General features: G+C 43.9%; 2 protein-coding genes across 8 annotated transcripts in view; one reads left to right on the forward strand and one right to left on the reverse strand.

Annotated features, from left to right (window-relative positions):
* Positions 1–5,495, reverse strand: part of DUS2 (dihydrouridine synthase 2) — a 38,731-nt gene extending 33,236 nt beyond the window's left edge. For 5 of the 7 annotated variants that reach the window (XM_010596759.3, XM_010596758.3, XM_010596757.3 and 2 more), the window contains exons 1-2: positions 5,319–5,495; positions 3,339–3,415 (exon numbers count right to left, since the gene is read on the reverse strand). The gene's annotated coding sequence lies outside the window, so the exon portion shown is untranslated. Of the gene's footprint in view, positions 1–3,338; positions 3,416–4,640; positions 4,798–5,318 lie in introns of all 7 variants that reach the window. The other 2 variants (XM_023556591.2, XM_010596756.3) reach the window with 1 other exon arrangement.
* Positions 5,422–12,932, forward strand: DDX28 (DEAD-box helicase 28). The gene has a single exon (XM_064273871.1). It carries the CDS (start codon positions 5,462–5,464, stop codon positions 7,082–7,084), a length of 1,623 nt encoding a protein of 540 aa, XP_064129941.1. The 5' UTR covers positions 5,422–5,461; the 3' UTR covers positions 7,085–12,932.
* The last annotated feature ends 1,822 nt before the right edge of the window (positions 12,933–14,754 follow it).

The following is a 14,754-nucleotide window of genomic DNA, read 5'->3' on the forward strand; positions in this document are numbered from 1 at the left end:
ATGCGAGAAATGATGGTGGCTCAGACCTGGTACCAGACAGCGGAGGGTCACATTCAAGAAATTCTTTGAAGGTACAGCCAACAGGAATAAAAAGAAGAAAATCAAAATTGCATGTCTCAGAGAACTACTGCTATTAATGTATTCTAACAAAATTTGGTCCCCTCTGAAAAGTCACAAAACTAGCAAACTGCTCTGCTCAGAATACTGATACTGTCTCCACTTTCTCTTTACTTCTCAGCCCATTCCAGCCTGGCACCCATCTCTGCCACCCTACCAAAACTGTTCGGGTTAAAGTCACCAATTACCTCGAAGTTCCCACCCCTTTCCCAGTTACTGTCACAACCACTCACCCTGCCCTGAGGTCACACCCAGATCACCAGTACAGCCACACATTCTCAGATAATCTCTTTTACCATTCCTTCCTAAGGGCTGATCTCCTCTTTTTTTGTGTGTGCTGAAAATATACACATGAAAACATTTGCCAGTACAACTCCCATATTTACAATCCAATGACACTGATTACATTTCTCTCTTACACTCGATTACTCCCAATTTCCTTCTCAGAGAGTAACCCTCACTTCAGTTGGGTAGAGACAACATCTCATTAATTATAATGCTTTCAGATTGAACAGAACACTATTCAGGTAAAGCAATGAAGGAGAAAAATTTCACCAGTCCCTCCCATATCAATTTTTCCCAAAACTAAGACCTAACTAAAAAAGCAATTTCTATAAAATACAGATTTAGAGTTAAAATGAAAGTCAATCATGACTAAATATTTATAGAGTTATCCTACTTTCCACTCAAAACATGTGCGAGCAAGCTAAAACAACATATCATATTTACAAGAGAAAGAGGTGATATATCATGATGAAGACCCTGGACTCTGGAATCAGACAGGCCTGCATATGAATCCCAGTTCTTCCCCCGTGCAGATTAACCCAGCCGAGCCTCAACTTCTCCCTCTAGAGTATGAGGCTCCAACAGAGACTACTCAGGGGGATGCTGTGGGGAGTACACTTGATGATATAAAGTATTTACTACAATAGTTCCTGGCACTAAGTAAGGGCTTAAGAAACGTTAACTGTTCTCATTATCAGGCTTTTACACCTTCTAGGGGCTCTCAAGTCTACTGCTATACCAACAAACAGCTACTAGCTCTTTCAGTATCAAGGTACTATGCCAGGTGTTGGAGGCAAAGCCATGGAAATTACTAAGCTCTTGACTTCAAGGAGGTTCTCGGCTCTGCCACTGCCATCATCTCTCAGCTGAACGGCCTCTAAACCAGTTTCTCTACTTCCAGGCTCATGTCTTCCAATCCATGCTCCTTCCAACAGCCAGAGGAGTCTTTCTAAATGCAAACCAGGATGTAACATTTCCATCCTTGGAAGCCTTCCCCACTGCTGAGACTTAACATTGCAAATGGAAGACTGGATTAACATTACCTTCCAAGGAAGTCTCATCTTTCATCACTTGCCCCTTGCCTCTTAACTACCCCACTCTAAGCTTCAGCTATTCTGAAGTATTTACAGTTCCCCACACTGGCCTGCTGTCTCTCAGTTCAGAGTCTCTAAACAAGCTGCCCCTGCATAGGAGTCACATCCCTATCCCTGCACCTGGCTGAGTCCCACTAGCTTTTCAGAACTCAGCACAAATGTTACCTTCTCCAAGAAACCTTCCCTGACCCACGTTTCCCAAACACAGGGTAAGGACTCCTCCTCCAAGCTTACTTCTGTCCTGGCACAGAATATACTCTTGTAACCATCTGTCAGTCTGCCTCTCCCACCGTAAGGTGAGGGTAAGCACAGGGCCTTGCTCTTCATCACCAGATTTTCACCACAGAGCACACAATCTGGCATATGGTAGAGGCTTAGTGTTCGTTGTAAAAAGAAATTAAAAGGCCAAATGATAATGAAAGCTACGATATGGTTCATGCTTCAGCCACAGAAGAGCTCTATCACAGCCAAACTGCATTGATGACATTGCCATACCTCAGGTTTGGTTATAGAGCAGACCAATTACTATCCAACTCCCTTGCTTACCCAGTAAAGGACTACAAGCCCTTTGTCTAACTTGCATGAGAGCCACCACTTGAGTGAACCAGATTTAGGTAAGAAAGCAGCAGGAGATGAAATTGTGACCAGATTCCGGACAATGATTAGGAGAGAATCTGTAGGCAATAGGGATCCATTGATGGGCTTCTGAGTCAAGGCATAACATGGCCATTGCTGTGCTTTAGTAAGATCACTCAGGCAATAGATGATGGACTAGAGGATGAGAGGCAGAAAGGAGGTAGGGAGCTGGGTTAGAAGGATGGTAAAAAAGTCGAGGTATACAGCAACAAGGGCTGAGACCAAGGTAATGACAGGAAAACACTGCAAACAAGAATGGCACTTGTGTAACAGTCCTGATGCAAGTAGAAAGATGGAGGAATAGTAAAAGAATACTAATAGCCACTTTTTATCTTTGCGAGGCCTTATAATTCCCAAAGTGCTTCACTTATAACTGTGGTTCTCAAACCTGACTGCAAATTACAATTATCTGGAGAAGTTTTAAAACATACCGGTGCTCAGGTCTTACCCCAACCAATTAAATTAGAATGTAAACTCCATGGGCGGAGAGGGGCAGGGATTTTGTCTGTTTTGCTCACTGTTTGAACAGTGCTGGTATATATATTAAAAAAAAAAAAAAAACCCACTGCCATCCAGTTGATTCTGACTCATAGTGACCCTATAGGACAGGGTAGAACTTCCCCATAGAGTTTCCAAGGAGTGCCTGGTGGATTTGAGCTGCTGACCTCTTGGTTAGCAGCTGAAGCACTTAACCACTACGCCACCAGGGTTTCCGGTACATACATCGTACTCAGTAAATATCTGTTGAATGAATGAATGACTGCACTGTTATAAACTGAGATCAAGGAACAATACAATTTAAAGCTTATTGAACAACCAGGCAACATGAGTTCCATGGCAGCCCTGGGAAAAAAATACCCCAAGTAAGCCACTGCTCCCAAGAGCTTAAAACTTTTTTTTTTTTTTTACAATAAGTAAACCTTTCTTATTTCTAAAGCACTATAACACGTGTGTCAATAACAACTTTGAGGCAACTCAATGTCTATCTACTGTGGTCAGGAGGAAAAGAAATATTTTCTGATGCCTTAGGTAGCATCTGCTGAAGTAACAGGAAGAAATGAGGGGCAGAGACAGACTCAGAGAGGTTCTAACCCCTATAAGATTTTGAGATAATCATATTGTAAGGACACAAGTATGATGAGAAAGCAGCCCTAAATAGCTACTCTGTCCCAAATGTTTGGACAAAACCCTAGTACAAATACATACCTATGTATTATTCTTTTCTGAAAATTCCTTCACTGTATCCGTGCTGACTCGGTGCAAAGCAATTCTTTGTTTTACATCTGAAAGACAGTGACACATAGAAATGGATGAAACCTGTCGGGTCAGACATCTAAGCAGTTACTTACCTAGGGAACACAATGATCTCAATTCTGAGAAAGAATCACAAAATCACAAAAGCTTGGGGTATGCTTTCCTGCCCTCTAGTATATCCACCAACCAGTGGTCACCAGCCTGTACATGAACCTTTAAATGACAGGAAACTCAGAACACTCAGGACAGCTCCGGGCAATTCTAGTTGCTGAAGCAGTTCTTTACATCAAGTTCAGAATCTGCCTCCCTGTCACGCATGGGTCCCAGTTCTGACTTCTGGACCAGTGCACCCCACAGGACATCTCATCTCTCTTCCATAAACATGTTCCTCAAACACATGGAAAACAATAGTATTCTCTCTAAACTTCTCTTCTCCAGTTTTACCCTCTTGAACCACCCCTTCCCCACGTGTACGATTTTCAGAGGCTCCAATATTCCTGATCCCAAAGACACGGCAAACAAGGGGATTAGGGTGCCTGCTACAGTTCTGGGGATGGGGCAGGGCCAGCACAAGAGTTTGGCAAATGTGTTTACCTGAAGTGAGAGTGCATGTGGCTAATCTCAGCCTTATTCATCCTCTATCCCAGGGTTTATCAACAGTGCACAATTGATATTTTGGGCCTTATAAGTCTTTGTTGTGGGGGCTGTCCTGTGCATTGTAAGATGTTTAGCATTGTCTCTGACCTCTACTCACTAGATGCCAGTAGCATCTCCCCAGATGTGACAACTAAAACAGTCTCCAGCCATTGCCAAATGTCCCCCTGAGGGGCAAGATCACCACTTGAGAACCACTGCTGTATCCAATGACTGTTCACCTGTCACTCCTCAAAACTCTCTCTTCCCTGGTTTAACTGACGATTCTCCATAAAGTCTACTTACTTGTGTGTCCAAATGGTATTTGAAATTTTTAAAGTTTCTTATATTTTATGAAACTGAAACACTTTCTGTAGACTCTAGATGTTAAGAGCCTCCCACTGGCCATTTCACACACATTTACCTTATCTCCCACCCCAGGCACTGGGGACTACAGAAAAGATCTGACATCCATTTTTCTGATCTGTTACCTCAAGAAGAATGAATGAAGTGGTTTCTGTTTTTTTGTTTTTGTTTGTTTCGTTTTATTTTGCGATCTGAACATCTGAATTCAAGTAAAATATTCTGCCTAACCAAGGCTAAATGAGACAAACCACATACCAATTGACCGATGGCCAGATATAGTAGCAGGATCCTCCCTCACTATTCAAACATATATCTGACTGGGAAGCCAGTAGAGGGGCGTGGGCCTCAAGAGTGGTGGGTTCAGGTTGAGAAATCGATGAGGGGTGACAACGGGGTAGAGAGTGAAAATCAGCTGGAAAAAAAATAGAATAAGTGTTTAAAAGAAATGGGTTCACTTGAGATAAAGCCTGTAGCCCTTACTTCCTGCCTCACAGAAAGAATAAGCTGAAGGTCACCACTTGCTCCCTGAACTCCCCAGTTCTGGGAGATGGAGAGTTGGGTTTGAGGCTAAAACTATTACACCCAGCCCTTGTCTTAGCCTCCAGGCCTGACTGTTCATTCAGACTTTAAATAAACATTTATCACCAGACGCTGCGCGGAGACCACAACTGGTGAAATATCGCCCCAACTTCGAAGTCTACAGAGGGAGGCCGACACTGATTACGCTGTCATAGGGGTGATAGGGCGGTTAAGGAGAGTCGCAGGGATTGGGCACCCAATATTCAAAAGTCCTCTACCCGACCTCCTGATCCAAAAGGCCTGGGGCCCACCCATCGCCTCATGTCGCCAGCCCCCAGTCCTGCTTCCGCCGCGCACGCTTCCCCAAGGTCCGCCGGGCCTGGACATCGCCATCACCTATCCGAACCAACAGACCTCGCTTCAATTGAACTCCACACGGATCGTCCTGCCGGTTCCCCCGTTCCACAAGTCTTCCTGAGCCCTGTCCGCCACCGTACGCACGGCAGCGTCGCTCCCGTGACGTCATTGTCGTGCGTCGTTCCGCCGCTAAAGGAAAGATGGCTCTGGCGCGGCCGACGCGACTCTTAGGACTAGCGGCTCGGTTACTCTTAGCGCTCCGACGGAACCTCGTGGTCCGCGGTCCCGACGAGCCCTTGCCAGTGGTGCGCATCCCCCGGGCTCTACAGCGGCGGCAGGAACAGCAGCAGAGCGGGCGGCGGAATCCACCGCAGCCAGTGCTAGTGCGACCTGGTCCGCTGCTGGTCTCGGCTCGGCGACCGGAGTTGAACCAGCCCGCGCGCCTCACGCTAGGCCGTTGGGAGTCCGCGCCGCTCGCTTCGCGCGGCTGGAGAAGTCGGCGCGCGCGCGGGGATCATTTCTCTATCGAGCGCGCGCAACACGATGCGCCAGCGCTGCGGAACCTCTCGTCCCAGGGCAGTTTCGCGAACCTGGGCCTGGAGCCTCGGGTGCTGCGCGCACTGCAGGAGGCTGCGCCTGAAGTCATTCGGCCGACGACAGTGCAGCTCAGCACCATCCCGCCGCTACTGCGCGGCCGCCACGCCCTTTGCGCCGCGGAAACCGGCAGTGGCAAAACTCTCAGCTATCTCCTACCGCTGTTTCAGCGGCTCTTGGCCCGGACCAGTCTGAACTACCGCCATATCCCCTTTCCCCGGGGCCTGGTCCTCGTGCCTTCCCGAGAATTGGCCGAACAGGTGCGAGCTGTGGCCCAGCCGTTGGGTAGCTCCTTGGGCCTGCTGGTGCGGGAGTTAGGGGGAGGCCGTGGCATGAGTAAGATCAGACTTCAGTTGTCCAAACAACCTCCAGCAGATGTGCTAGTGGCCACTCCAGGGGCTCTGTGGAAGGCCCTGAAGAGCCAACTGGTCAGCCTGGAGCAGCTTGCTTTCTTGGTGTTGGATGAGGCAGACACATTGCTGGACGAAAGCTTCCTGGAAATGGTGGACTACGTACTGGAGAAGAGCCATATAGCAGAAAGTCCAGCTGACTTAGAAGATCCCTTCAATCCCAAAGCTCAGCTGGTGCTGGTGGGGGCCACATTTCCTGAAGGTGTGGGCAAGCTACTGAGTAAAGTCACCAGCCCAGACGCTGTCACCACCATCACCAGCTCCAAGCTCCACTGCATCATGCCTCATATCAAACAGACATTTGTGAGGCTCAAGGGAGCAGAGAAGGTAACTGAGTTGGTGCAGATCCTCAAGCAGCATGACAGAGCAAGTAGGACTGGCCTCTCAGGAACTATCCTGGTGTTCTGTAATAGTTCTGCCACTGTGAACTGGCTTGGATATATTCTGGATGACCACAAAATCCAACACTTACGGTTGCAGGGGCAAATGCCAGCCTCAATGAGGGCAGGTATCTTCCAGTGCTTCCAGAAGGGCTCCCGAGACATACTCCTCTGCACAGACATAGCTTCTCGGGGCCTGGACAGCATCCATGTGGAGCTAGTTGTCAATTATGATTTCCCCCCTACCCTGCAAGACTACATCCACAGAGCAGGGCGGGTGGGCCGTGTGGGGAGCGAGGTGCCAGGCACTGTCATCAGCTTTGTAACCCATCCATGGGATGTGAGCCTGGTTCAGAAAATTGAGCTGGCAGCTCGCCGGAGGAGAAGCCTTCCAGGACTGGAGTCCTCAGTGAGAGAGTCTTTGCCCCAGCAAACCTGATTTTGGCTGGTTTAAATGTGGTGCCAGAACCAGGGTCTTTCCCTGTGTTCTGGGTAGGTGAGTACACTTGGCAGTAGGAGGAACTGGGCTGTGCTGTCACCTCACTGAGGGCCCAGTGAGTTGCTATCTGCCTTGGAAAGGTATGCTGCTGCCCAGCATTAGAGGCTGAGCTACTGAACATGGCTGACTGTAGTCTTTCACATGACACATGAAAATAAAGTGGAATTTGGCTTTGAATCGTGTCATGATTTCTAGCAATACATAATGTCATGAGTAATTTATGGGTCTCCTTTAATATGAATTACCATTGGGGCAAAATTTGGTGGGCTCTAAGATTAATCAGACCCCAAACTGCATGTACGACAAAGGCTCTTTCAGTTGATGTTTTAATTTGTAACCACTTAGGTCTTAATTTTTTGCTCTCAAAAAAGTATTCATTAAAATTTCTAGAAGAGGCAAATACATAGAAACATTTATTAGTGGTTACCAGGAGCTAGGGGGAAATGGGAAGTTATTACTTAAGGGGTTCCGAGTTTCTCTTTAGGGAGATGAAAATCATTTGGAAATGGAGAGTGGTGATGGTCCAACATGGTGAATGTAACTGCTGTCACTGAATTGTACATTTAAAAATAGTTAAAATGGCAAATTTTACCACAAAATTAAAATATATATATATATGTATATATATATATGTATATATATATATATATATGCTTCTAGGTGAAGGGAAAAGGAAATGTGACCAGCTGTGGGGAGAGTTTTCCTGTGCCAACAAGGCTCAAGGCAAGCTTGGCCATTCTTGGTGGGATCTCTCTGAAAATAAAACGCAGCCTGACACAGAAGTATTGTTTGGTATGCATTTCCAGGTTCTGTCTTCTATCCCATTTCCTTTGACTGAGGAAGAATGGGAAGGATTAAACTGTTATGAAACTGGTAAAATAAGCACATGGCATCCTCGCATTAGCTCCTAGATTCCAGTCTGCAGCATTATATAAACTGTCTGAAGTGAAGAAGAGTCAAATAAAATATTCCACAGGATAATTAAAAATACTTGCACATTGTTAAAAGATTGGGTTGCACAGAACAGAAGTGGGCCCATGGCAACCTGTACCAAAATGTGCAGTCTTAGCTCTCTTTTCCAGACAAAGAAACTAAGGATCAAAGAGATAAAGAACTTGCTGAAGATCACACAAGTGGTCAGAACCTGGCTTGTCTATACCTTCTATAGTGGTTAAATTCACGTAACATAAAATTAATGATTTTAAAGTGAACAATTCAGTGACAGTACATTCACAGTGTTGTGCAACCACCATCTCTGTATAGTTCCAAAACATTTTCATCGCCCCAAAAAGAAACTCCTTATCCTTTAAGTAGTTTCTTCCCATCACCCTCTCCTTTTAGTGCCTGGAAACCAACAATCTGTGTTCTGTCTCTATGAATTAACCTATTATGAATATTTCATATAAATGGAATCATACAAGACATGCCTTTTGTGCCTGACTTATTTCACTTAGCATAATATTTTCAAGATTCATCCGTGTTGTAGCATGGATCAGAACTTCGTTTTTATGGCTGAATAGTATTCCATTTTATGTATATGTCACAAATTATTTATCCGTTCATCCATTGATGGACATTTGGGCTGTTTCCACCTTTTGGCTATTGTGATTAATGCTGCTTGAACATTTATGTACAACAATTTGCTTGACTACCAGTTTTCAATTATTTGGGGTATATACCTAATAGTGGAATTGCTATGTCATATGATAATTCTGTGTTTAACTTTTTGAGGATGCCCCCCAAGCTTTTTTCTATAGCAGCTGAAGAATTTTACAGTCCCACCAGCAATGTACAAGGGTTCCATAAATGTTGTGTTCTTACCATGCCAGCTTTTCTCAAATGTGATTCATGCATAAAATAATTGTGTATCTCTGTTCTCCTGAAATATTCCTACATTATGCCTGGTGTAGTTTTTATTATCGCCCACTTCGACTCTCAAAAGCACCCTAATTTAGACAATTATTTGGTCACTCTATGTAGGGACCACTGCAGCAGAACCACCCAGGTGGTTGGTCCAAAGGTTGTCATAATGTAGATTCCTGGGCCTGACTCCAGATCAGATTAAGCTGTGTGCTTGCCCAAGAATCCATATTTTTGCAAGCTTCCCGGGTGAGTCTCAGGTCCTTTTAAGATAAACCATTTGTCCATGCTGTACTGCCTCCATGTCCCACCCAGGTCCTGGTTAGGCATCAGTATCCCACCAGGTAACAGGGACGTTCCCAGACAACTACTCTGGCCAGAGCCATGAGTAGTCTCATGCTGGCCCTCCTGCCAAGACAAACTCCCCGGAACCTTCCCCTTCCCACTACCTGCTACCACTCCCCACAGTTAGTCTGTTCTAATTAGGCCTGACATCCCTCTGGAGCCTTGGTGACACAGTGCTTAAGAGGAGCTGCTAACCAAAAGGGGAGCAGTTCTAATCCAGCAGCTGCTTTTTGGAAACCCTATGGGGCAGTTCTTCTCTGTCCTATAGGGTTACTATGAGTCGGAATTGACTTGACGCAACACGTTTTTCAGGTTTCCCTCTGTGCTAACATGCACCAAGGAACTTAAGAGGTAAAGAGAAGGTGCTGTGATTCTCACCCAGCCTTGCCCAACGTCCAAAATGGTAGTCCAAGCAGATTTTGCCTCCTAGGTGCATCCCCTCTACTACAGCCCCAGCAAACAAATGGCCCATTTCTGCTTACTCAAGACCAACAAACAGAACTCCTAAGGAAGGCTATTCCATCTTCGGATATCTCTCATTACCAGGAAGTTCTTGGCCACACTGACCCAAGGCTGCCTCAAATGTAATCCCCTAGTGTGGGTCAAATTCTGCCTTAGTTATCTAGTGCTGCTATAACAAATACAGCAAGTGAGTGGCTTTAACAAACAGAAATTTATTCTCTCACAGTTTAGGAGGCTAGAAGTCTGAATTCAGGGCCCCAGCTGCAGGGGAAGGCTTTCTCTGTTGGCTCTGGGTGATGGTTCTTCTCATCAATCTTCCCTTAGGTCTAGGAGTTTTCTCAGTACAGAAACCCTAGGTTCCAAGGACGTGCTCCACCCCGGCTTTTCTTTCTTGGTGGTAGGAAGTCCCCCTTCTCTTTGCTCACTTCTCTCTTTTATATCTCAAAAGAGATTGACTCAAGAAGACAAAGTAAAGTATTATAATGAAGTGTGGAAAGACCTGGAGTTAGAAAACCAAGAGGAAAGAACATGCTCCGCATAGAATATGATGTTTCAACAAACGGATGCAGCACTGGAGATGCTCCCTCGTCTATGCCAAAAAATTGGGAAGACTGCTACCTGGCCAACCAACTAAAAGAGACCCATGTTTGTGCTCATTACAAAGAAAGGTGATCTATCAGAAAGGAGAAATCATCAAACATCACATGCGAGGAAAATCTTGCTGAAGATCATTCAAAAATGGTTGCAGGGGAGGCGGAGCCAAGATGGCGGAATAGACAGACGCTTCCGGCAAGGCCTCTTTAAACAAAGACCCGAAAAAACAAGCAAAACGAGTATATTTGTGACAAGCTGGGAGCCCTGAGCATCAAAGACAAGCTTAGACAATGAACTGATGGGCAGGGGGAGAAAGAGACCGTTCAAAAGTGGAGAGGAGTTACCGGATGTGAATTGCGGCAGGCCCTCAATCACCATTCCCTGAGCCGCGGCGGCGACACCAGCAGCGGCGGGCAGGTATTAGTGTTTGGCCGCAGTTTCTTCAGGGAGAAGCAGCCAACCACACAGCCTACTCACACCTCCGGAACGGGAGAAGAAGGGGACTCTCGACAAAATCTATGTACTTCAGTGTATTTTACCGCACCCCCCACCCCAAACCGGCTTCAGCGGCGGAATCCCTGGGCCTGAGATAGGCCCCGTTGAGCACATAGAGCCATCCTCCCGGCCTTGGGGAAGGAAGAAATTTGCAATTTGGGGGAAAAGATAATTGGCTAGCTCCATTAACCGGGTTAGCTCAGGACAGAAGCGGCTCCTGTCCAGGCATAAACTGTGTGGAACTTGAGCACCTTTCCCTTCTGCATGGACCTATGTGGGCCTATCTCAGGAGAATAGGCCCTTGTTGGCAAACTCCAACCATTTCAGCTGTGCGGTGGAGAGGTGGGTGTTTGATGTTTGACATTGCCTATTAAACAAGGTCCTCACCTACCCACATCAGGGACCTAAGGACTGGTACCTCCACTCAGGTCACCCAGCCACCCACGACAGCAGTCCAAGGATTACTGGTACCTCCCAGTCCTTACAACCAAAAACTTTGGGTGCCCATGGTCCGTCTGCAGAACCCACCCACCAGCACGCTTGGGGGAACAGGGACGCGTTGTCCTCAGAGACACTCGGTACGTTCTCGGCCCCCTGCCTTGTTCAGAGCGTGACCCCCTGCTGCAATCAGATACCAGTATATAAGCCAATCACCCCTGCCCCTCTAAGACTGTAGGACAGAGCCTGTACCACACACTTGATGATCAGCTACCCAGAAACCTTAGCTGAATTCATACAAGAAAACTGAATGGACTGCTAGACTGATACACCTGATAACAGCTCTAGCCTGCTGGGGACAGGACACCAGAGCTCCAAAGGCAAAAATAATCAAGCTAGCTCACTCAAGCAACCCACAGGGGTATACCAAAACAAAGCAAGAAGCTACAACACAGTAAGCAAGCATAAACTAATAAAACAACTTATAGAAATCTCAGAGACAATAGTCAATATCAAGTCACATAAAATAACAGACCATGATCACCTCAACAGGCCCTCAAAACAAAGAATACACAAATCTTCTAGATGAAAGTGCATTCCTGGAATTACCAGATGCAGAATATAAAAGCTTAATATACAGAACCCTTCAAGACATCAGGAAGGAAATGAGGCAATATGCAGAACAAGCGAAGGAACACACAGATAAAGCAACTGAAATTATAAAGATTACTCAGGAACATAATGAAAAGTTTAATAAGCAGCAATCAGAAATCCAGAAGATTAACAATAAAATTACAGAAGTAGACAACTCAATAGGAAGTCAGAGGAGCAGAATTCAGCAAGTAGAAGCTAGAATTTCTAAACTCGAAGATAAATCACTTGGCACTAATATATTTGAAGAAAAATCAGATAAAAGAATTTTAAAAAATGAAGAAAACTTGAGAATCATGTGGGACTCTACCAAGAGAAATAACCTATGAGTGATTGGAGTACCAGAACAGGGAGGGATAACGGAAAATACAGAGAAAATTGTTGAAGATTTGTTGGCAGAAGACTTCCCTGATATTGTGAAAGATGAGAAGATATCTATCCAAGATGCTCATTGAACTCCACATAAGGTAGATGTTAAAAGAAAGTCACCAAGACATATTATAATCAAACTTGCCAAAACCAAAAATAAAGACAGAATTATAAGAGCAGCGAGGGATAAACAAAAAGTCATCTACAAAGGAGAGCCAATAAGAATAAGCTCGGACTACTCGGCAGAAACCATGCAGGCAAGAAGGCAATGGGATGACATATTTAAAAAACTGAAGGAAAAAAACTGCCTGCCAAGAATCATATATCCATCAAAACTGTCTCTTAAATATGAAGGTGAAATTAGGATATTTCCAGATAAACAGAAATTTAGGGAATTCATAAAAACCAAACCAAAACTACAAGAAACACTGAAGGGAGTTCTTTGGTTAGAAAATCAATAATATCAGGTATCAACCCAAGACTAGAACACTGGGTAGAGCAACCGGAAGTCAACCCAGAAAAGGAAATCCAAAAGAACAAAGCAAGATTTAAAAAAAAAAAAAAGCCCAACACAGGGTAACAGCAATGTTATTATATAAAAGAAGACAACATTAAAATAATGAAGAGGGACTAAGAAATGTAATCATACACCTTCCATATGGAGAGGAAGATACAGTGATACAAAGAAATAAAAGTTAGTTTTCAATTTAGAAAAATACAGGTAAATAATAAGGTAACCACAAAGGAGACAAACAATCCTACTCATCAAAATAAAATACAAGGGGAAAATACAGACTCAGCAGAAACAAAATCAACATCAAAAAATATGAGGAAAGAACAATATATAAAGAAAACCTACTCAGCACATAAAATCAAGTGGGAAAAAGAAACTGTCAACACACAAAAAAAGACATCAAAATGTTAGCACTAAATTCATACTTATCCATAATTACCCTTAATGTAAATGGACTAAATGCACCAATAAAGAGACAGAGAGTTGCAGAATGGATTAAAAAACAAGTTCCATCTATATGCTGCCTACGAGAGACACGTCTTAGACTTAGAGACACAAATAAACTAAAACTCAGAAGTTGGAAAAAAAATACATCAAGCAAACAACAATCAAAAAAGAGCAGGAGTGGCAATATTAATTTCTAACGAAATAAACTTTAAAGTTAAATCCTTCAGAAAGGATAAGGAAGGACACTATGTAACGATTAAAGGGAAAATACACCAAGAAGACATAACTATATTAAATATTTATGCACCCAATGACAGGGCTGCAAGATATATAAAACAAACTCTATCAGCATTGAAAAGTGAAATAGACAGCTCCACAATAATAGTAGGAGACTTCAACACACCACTTTCGGTGAAGGACAGAACATCCAGAAAGAAGCTCAATAAAGACACAGAAGATCTAAATGCCACTATCAACCAACTTGATCTCATAGACATATACAGAGCACTCCACCCAACAGCAGCGAAGTGTACTTTCTTTTCTAGTGCACATGGAACATTCTCTAGAATAGACCACATATTAGGTCATAAAGCAAGCCTTACCAAAATCCAAAACACTGAAATATTACAAAGCACCTTCTCTGACCATAAGGCCATAAAAGTGGAAATCAATAACAGGAAAAGCAGGGAAAAGAAACACTTGGAAACTGAACAATACCCTGCTCAAAAAAGACTGGATTATAGAACACATTAAGGATGGAATAAAGAAATTCAGAGAATCCAATGAGAAAGAAAACACTTCCTGTCAGAACTTTTGGGACACAGCAAAAGTGGTGCTCAGAGGCCAATTTATATCAATAAATGCACACATGCAAAAAGAAGAAAGGGGCAAAATCAAAGAATTATCCCTACAACTTGAACAAATAGAAAGAGAGCAACAAAAGAAACCCACAGGCACCAGAAGAAAACTAATAATAAAAATCAGAGCTGAACTAAATGAAACAGAAAAAGAATTGAAAGAATTAACAAGATCAAAGCTGGTTTTTTTGAAAAAAACCAACAAAATTGATAAACCACTGGTCATACTGAGAAAAGAAAAACAGGAGAGGAAGCAAATAACCCGAATAAGAAATGAGATGGGTGATATTACAACAGACTGAAATGAAATTAAAACGGTCATATAGGATTACTATGAAAAACTGCACTCTAACAAATTTGAAAACCTAGGAGAAATGGATGAATTCCTAGAAACACACTACCTACTTAAACTAACACAAACAGAGGTAGAACAACTAAATAGACCCATAACAAAAGAAGAGATTGAAAAGGTAATCAAAAACTCCCAACAAAAAAAAGTCCAGGTCCGGATGGCTTCACTGCAGAGTTTTACCAAACTTTCAGAGAAGAGTTAACACCACTACTACTAAAGGTATTTC

This window comes from Loxodonta africana, chromosome 21 (assembly GCF_030014295.1).
Source record: "Loxodonta africana isolate mLoxAfr1 chromosome 21, mLoxAfr1.hap2, whole genome shotgun sequence".
NCBI lineage: Eukaryota > Metazoa > Chordata > Mammalia > Proboscidea > Elephantidae > Loxodonta > Loxodonta africana.